This window comes from Pyxicephalus adspersus, chromosome 4, assembly GCF_032062135.1.
Source record: "Pyxicephalus adspersus chromosome 4, UCB_Pads_2.0, whole genome shotgun sequence".
In the NCBI taxonomy this organism is placed as follows: Eukaryota; Metazoa; Chordata; class Amphibia; order Anura; family Pyxicephalidae; genus Pyxicephalus; species Pyxicephalus adspersus.
Window position 1 is genome coordinate 84,769,019 of NC_092861.1, and position 7,128 is coordinate 84,776,146.

General features: G+C 32.4%; 1 protein-coding gene across 1 annotated transcript in view; it reads right to left on the reverse strand.

Annotated features, from left to right (window-relative positions):
* The window catches only part of TRDN (triadin), a 223,256-nt gene that overhangs the window by 4,382 nt on the left and 211,746 nt on the right, over positions 1–7,128 (reverse strand). The window contains exons 48-56 of the mRNA XM_072410214.1: positions 6,980–7,024; positions 6,626–6,682; positions 5,676–5,723; positions 5,309–5,356; positions 3,811–3,849; positions 3,433–3,480; positions 2,206–2,253; positions 1,004–1,045; positions 372–416 (exon numbers count right to left, since the gene is read on the reverse strand). Coding sequence (XP_072266315.1) covers positions 372–416; positions 1,004–1,045; positions 2,206–2,253; positions 3,433–3,480; positions 3,811–3,849; positions 5,309–5,356; positions 5,676–5,723; positions 6,626–6,682; positions 6,980–7,024 — 420 coding nt within the window. The remainder of the gene's footprint in view (positions 1–371; positions 417–1,003; positions 1,046–2,205; positions 2,254–3,432; positions 3,481–3,810; positions 3,850–5,308; positions 5,357–5,675; positions 5,724–6,625; positions 6,683–6,979; positions 7,025–7,128) is intronic.

The following is a 7,128-nucleotide window of genomic DNA, read 5'->3' on the forward strand; positions in this document are numbered from 1 at the left end:
GAATACACTTTCATCAGTGAAGCTGGGTGATCCAGCAAACCTGAAATGGATCTGGTCCAGGATTCAACACATTTGCTAATTAATAACAAATGCCTTTGAAGAAATCCCTTCCAGGTTTTCTGGATCACCCAGCTTCACTGATGAAAGTGTATCCTCTGCAGACTTGGAGAACTTTAATAAATCAGGCCCATTGTGTTTATTGTCAGGGGAGAGAGCTGGCCCAGGAAGGGAATAGTCATGGGATTGAATATTTTTGGACATTGCTGAACTATGCAAAGATTACAAAAAATGTTTTGTTTCTTTTGCTTGGCGTTGTTTTTTTTTTTGTCCTTTGCATATGTATTTGATAAAAGGGTAAATAATATACATACCTTTCTTTTGTTCTTTTAGTTCTTTACCAGGTTTTACCTCTGCCTCTAAAATAGAAGACACAATCAATAGCACAAAAATAACAAAATCCATAGCACACGTGCCAATATATCTGCAGAACTGAATATTTTTAGTGAATACCCAAATCAATGTTAAAAGATAATATGAGCTTGATGCACACTTTTTGATATATAGTTTATGGCAGGGTTGTTTTGATTAATATATTCTAAGGTTCTGGTCCAGCACCACTGTTCACTAGGCACCAATCCCCCAATCTAAGATTGAGATATATGTTAGACAAAAAAAGGTCAGCTTTATTCTGCAAAATTTTGTGTCTGGTAGTGCAGAAACTCACGATAATCTAAAGGTTGATGAAATTATAGGTTTCAGTTCTACAAATAAACATGAGACAGCACCTAGCATATTACCACAATGAAAAAAAAATGCAAATGTTAAAAATCCATATATATCTTCTAAATCCCATTTTCCTAATCCTAAAAACAATCTAATATGGTAATATTTTTTTTTTAAAAATGATATAATTCAAATACTTTTTTTAAAATAAACATTCTTTATATTGATTTTAGCAACAAAAAAGATATTTTGAGTTGTAATTATAAAAAATGGCATTTACCTTTTTTTGGTTCCTTTGCAGGTTTTTCCACGGCTACCTCTGCTAAACCAAAAACAAAAAAAGAACAAAAACAATGTTAGTGCCATTTAATGATAATATTTCAAAAAAGTAAACAGATTAGATTTTTTTAAAAGGGGCACAGTCAGTTATTTAGGTATAAGTAGTGTGTAAATAAATATCTACAATGGACCAATAACTTATTTTTTTTGTATATAAAGGGAATAATTAGACAAACAAATTACTGATTGATGGTTTCATTATGTGTGTATCTAAGGAGTATATAATATTTTTTTCCAACACAAAGGTAATTTGAGGTTTTGGTTTATCCAATCGATAATCATGAAGGTTTGCCATATACATTGAAAAATGTTACACATGAAAGGTCTTTTTAGCTGTTGGAAAACTGAACACGATCTGATGTACCCGTATAGGGGCCCAATGATTTCTTTTTACACACTTGCTTGTGTCTAGCAGTGTCTTCCCAAACTACCACCTTTACAAACAATACAAGGGACAATTTACACTACAGAATAGAAAGACTGAGTTTGTCTACCCTTAATTTACCAATACAAGTTCAACAAAACTATTTATTTGTGTGGGGGTACTGTGTAACCCCAGGAATGTATTGCCTTGTTATTTTTGTTATCGTTGTAATCTTTGGACTTTTGGCATGACAATAGTGTACTATGTTTCTAATACCTTTGGTACAGAACAGGTATTTTCCCTACACCTTCTACTTTGTATATTTAGTATCTTTAAGGACCTTCCAAGTTACCAAGCAGCCTAGCCAGATTTTGCATGATTAAATACATTTTTGCATGCCTCACCTCCCACCTATATCTTCCAAGGAAAAAAAAAAAAACACTGGGTGAGGTTCTAAGAATTTAACATACTTCTAATATGTCTGCAGCTACTAAAATGTCTAAAATGACAATGCAATGCATTTTTTGTAAATTACTTCTTTAGAGTAGAATAAGACCTGGTGCTGAATTTCTAAATATTGTTCATGCTTTTACATTAAAAATGAATGCTAACTATGATATATTTTTATTTTTATAATATTTTATTTATGTATGATAAATAATAAAAGCTGGATGAACATTATAGTCTCTAAACCAGAATAAACACACATAAACTTAATAATGGAACTAAATGACTTCACTGTAAAACTTACAATCAAAGAGATATATTTAACCTGTTACCTTTCTTGGGCTCTCTTGGTTTTTGTTCAATCTTTTTTAGTGGTGCTTCTAAATAAATAGAAATGATAAGCATGTATTGTTTTAGTAATATCAGAATCCATTAATTTTTAATGTTCAACAAATTACCTTACCAGTACAATAATCCATGCAGAGTAATAAATATGCTTTTATGTACATAATACTTTTTAAACATCTCCAAAGACTAAGCTATGTACAAAGTATCATTGTTTTTGTGTCTTTGAAATACAACAGTTCTATTCAGTTTTCAGTATACTGAACTTCTATTCAGAGATCAGTTCTGTCATTTCCAAAAAAAAAAGACATTTTAGGTTAACATTCCTCTAGCATGGGGTATTTTAGTGTGTAATTGTTAATCGATAGATTGTGGGAGATATAACTGAATAGAAAAGTAAACAGAAAAAGTATAGTTAGGGTTCTTATTGATGGGCATTTTGATTGTTTTTGCTATACCAACACATTTAAAAAACACATCTGGGTGAGCCAGAAAAACAGGAATGGATTTCTTCAAGGTCTATTTGGTATTTGAAAATGTTTTGAATCTGGGACCAGATCTATTCCAGTTTTGCTGAATCACCCAGCTTCACTAATGAGAGTGTATAATCTCCAGCCTTGGTGAGCTTTATTAAATCAAGTCCATTGACCTAACTGGGAGAGGAATCAATATGTATATTGAACACAAACAACAATAAGAAAATTATGTAATATTTAAAAAATGTCCACTTGTTTATTACAGATAAATCAAACCTCAAAATGCAGCAGCTGATTTGTATGGGGTAACATAAAATTGTTAGGAGATAAAGGCAATGGTTTAGAACAGTGGTCGCCAACCTTTTCGGTCCGGCGGACCTCTAAAACCACCAGCTTCCGACTGCGCATGCGCGGAGATCTGCGTGTCACTCAGAGGGGGAGAAACCTTCCCTAGAGTGAAGTCATCATGACATAACCCTGCCCACTCCCCCATCGCAGATCTGAGCCTGCAATGGGAAAAGGAGAGAGGGCGGGTTGTGTCCAGGGACACAGCCGGCCCACTTCCCTGAGCCTAAGAACTGTACTGGACACATGGTCCGCGGCTCTGGCCATGGTCCGTGGCTCTGTCCTTCTCCTGACCCTGCTCGGGGGTGCACCGTCCAAAGCCGCGGACCACCAAAATTTTTGTGTTTATCTACCGAATATATTGCTGAAGTGGAAAACCAAATATATTATTACCTATTTTTGCTTCCACTGTTTCTTTCTCTTGTTTTTTCATAGGGGTCTCTAAAACAAAAAGAATGTGTCAGTGGCATGTTGTTTCTTTTATGTTCTAAATTTAAAATTTGCTTTTACAAAAGTTCTGTATTGATCACAATTCTTGACTAATAATAAATTATTTGTATAAGTTAGTGAATAAAAATAAACTAGGGTAATGTTCTAGGTTTACTTAAAAACCATGGATTGTACAGTTATAATATATATATATATATATATATATATATATATATAAACATTGAAAAAACCCTTGTTGGGTCAGTTTTTTTTACAATAGCTAATTGCAATGGTGGTATAAGTATGCATCACAGCCTAAAAGCATTAATCATTTTTTTTTACCTTTTTTCAGCTCAGCGGGTTCCTTTGTAGGCTTCTTATCTGAAATATTAAGTTGTCAGCATTTTAGCAATCATAATATAATATTAGAGTTTTAGTCTGGTGGTTTTATAGCACTACAGAGCGCATATTCAATTTTTTCAGAAGAAAATTTTCCTCTAGATGACCTGTGTACACTGAAGGATTTCAATACACTTTGTTAACAGATTAGTACCTGTTACTGTTCTGGAAATATAGCTGTTTATTCTGCTATGTCCTTAAAAAAATGGTTTCTTTTTGGGGGTGTCTGATTTGGTATAATTATCTGGTACATTTTCTAAGCTCTAATTAGGAAAGCTGTAGTGTTTGCATTCCTTTAGATGTAATTGGTCAGTTTCTCACCAAATTTTTTTGGTGCAGTCATCTGGGGAAATCAGACTTCAAAACTTCAAACTTTTCTGTTGGCTTTCTATATAACATTGATTTACATAATGCCACCATGTTGCCATATTGTACTGAATTCTTTAAAAGTTTTACACAATTTATAGGGGATACAAATAATATAGAAAAGGTCATTTTTAATAACAACATAGTTTACAAAATCACTTCTACAGAAATTGTGAATTTAAAAATAATAAAATGAGAAATTATATTACACAGTGAACTGCAAAGGTTCAATTACTGTTCTTCTGTTACAGGATTTTAATACCATTTTAATATTTGTAGGTTGTGAAATTTTCTTTTTTGTCTTGTACTGTGTTTTTATAGTTACTCCCTACTCATAGCCATATTAGTTGGCTCGAGGAAAAGTATAAACAACTAAAGAGCACAGTTGCAACAATCAGTCCAGTTAAAGGCCTGGTCTAATACCTAATAATAACCAAAAATGGGAAACTTTGTTACAAATATAAGGTGTTTATAGAGAATGCACCACAGGAGACAAGAAATCTACTGATAAGCAGCAAATGTAATGTGATCTGCAATTTTCCATGAGGGATGGCAGTGGAGGGTGTGGGGTAGAAAAGGAACTAATGCAAAAGTTTCTAAGCTTTAGGTAAGTTACTAAGAACAGCAAGATCCCTTAGTAAAAAGTATAGGTTGAAAAATGTCTGCCAGTTCTTGTTCACATTGTTGCATCACTGGGATTTCCTGGGTCAGCGTAGCTTCCACATATTCATGTTTCATTGCTCATTCTCAGCAATCTAATGTGTGCTGTCAGTTCTTTTGACATTTTTTATTATTATTATTATTTGCTAATTTTGTACTAAAGCTGTTCTTGAGTGTTAAATTAATTAGGCTAAATTAATCTACCATTTAGAATTCATATTTTATTTATAATTATGTGTTAGCAAAACTGTATTTAGTTATTATTATAATATAATTCAATATAAAAATATAATGTATTTATTATATAATTTTACTTACTATGTACATTTATTAGGTTTTAATAAGGCATGATATTCATATATTATAATTCTCTTTTAATGAGTGCAACTTTTTTTAATGCATGCAATCTAGCTACCTTTCTTTGCCTCAACTGGCTCTTTTATGGGTTTTTTCACTGGTAACTCTAAAAAAGAAAAAAAAGAAAACGTTATGCCACTAATGCTGGAAAAATTGAGAAATATGTTAAATATATTATCTCCACACTGTAAAACATTCATGCAAAACTGTTGTTTGTTCAGTGTTCTACAGTCTAATTTGAATAAGGTAAGTCACAATTTGCCATTGTTTCAAGATTTAGCTATCTCTTGCCAACTTTTTCTGCAAACATGCAAATATTTGAATAGACAAGCATTACCTACTTTGTTCATTAACAATGAGCTCACGGCATTTATTTATTTATTTTTTATAAAAGTTTTAGGAATAACAAATTCAATCATGACTACCTTTCTTTGGTGAAACTAGTACTTGTTCTTGCTTCTTCTCTGGTATCTCTATAATAAAATTGTCGTGTTTGATTAAAGTGCTAAGCATTTACATTTTACTACAATGGTTCATTGAAAGTTACAAACATTTGTTGTTGGTTATAATGAAAAATTCTTAACTATTCCTAACTAGAATATTTTTGTATCTTCTTTTCAAAATTTAACAATAATAAGGTAGAAGGTTTAAGTCACTATTTCATTTATTTTACAAAATAAATTAAAAGCTTCTATTAGACTTCTATTGCTGTCTATATTTCCACATCTCTTGTTTCCAGAAGTACAACATGTAGTGAAAGTCTGGTCTTTGATAGCTGTCACGTGAACACATCTCCATTGGAGCATGTTCCCTCTACTAATATTACAGTAACAGCTGTATAGTTTTAGTTTAGTTTTACTTTCTGCTTTGGTAGCAATTTGACAAAAAAGTGACAAATTTCAATAAGCAAAGCTGAGGAGAGGTGCCTGGACCATTTTCGACTTGGATTGAATCCAGTTGGCTCCAGCTAAATGCAAGTCTGAATTGTATGATGTGTTTTTTTTTTATCTGTTTTATTGACAGGTATAGTACAGCTATCTGGCCTCCAGGCAATGATTGGTAATATAGTTCATTGTTCACAATGGTTATGCTATAGTATACCTCTCAATGATATCTATACCAGCCTATTAAAAATACCAATTCTGACTCAGATTTCCAAAATCAGTCAGGTTTCTCAACCAATTGGACTGTATTTGATCTGAATGTTACTAGTCCACGCATCTCTACTCCTCAGCTTTGCCTGCTGCAGTATTGTCAACACAAGAAATAGTATGAGATCATATGTAAAATGAAAACACTGTAAGACTTTACTGCAGTTCACCTAATCTTACACACAGTAGTTATTGGTCTAAATGTTTAAAGTTTATTAACATACCTTTCTTTGGTTTTACTGGCTCTTTGAGCTCCTTTTTGATGGCTTTCTCTGGCATTTCTAGAATACATTAAATAACCAAATTTGTTGCATCAAACAGTACGTCAAACAGATATAAACAAGTATAAGCTAATCATCTAGTCTTAGTGACTATAATCATTCAATCAAGTAAAAAAAGCCCTTTTCACCAAAAGGTAGGCACTGCTACTACCAAAATAAATCAAAATGTGTGGTAAATGATTCACAGACATCCATTTGGATAGGACTAACATTGCTTTCATATATGTATATACTGCATATGTTTTTGGGTGTATATACTGCACATTGAAAATACACTGTAGTTAGCCTTTAACTTACCTTTCTTTAGTTCAGTTTTTTCTTTTTGGGGTTTCTTAAGTGGTGCTACAAAAACACAATAATCCAACATTAGTAGCACAAAACAACAGTTTATGTTTCATTTTTGCTATTTGAACGAACAGTAAATGGTGGTGGGAATCAACTTTACC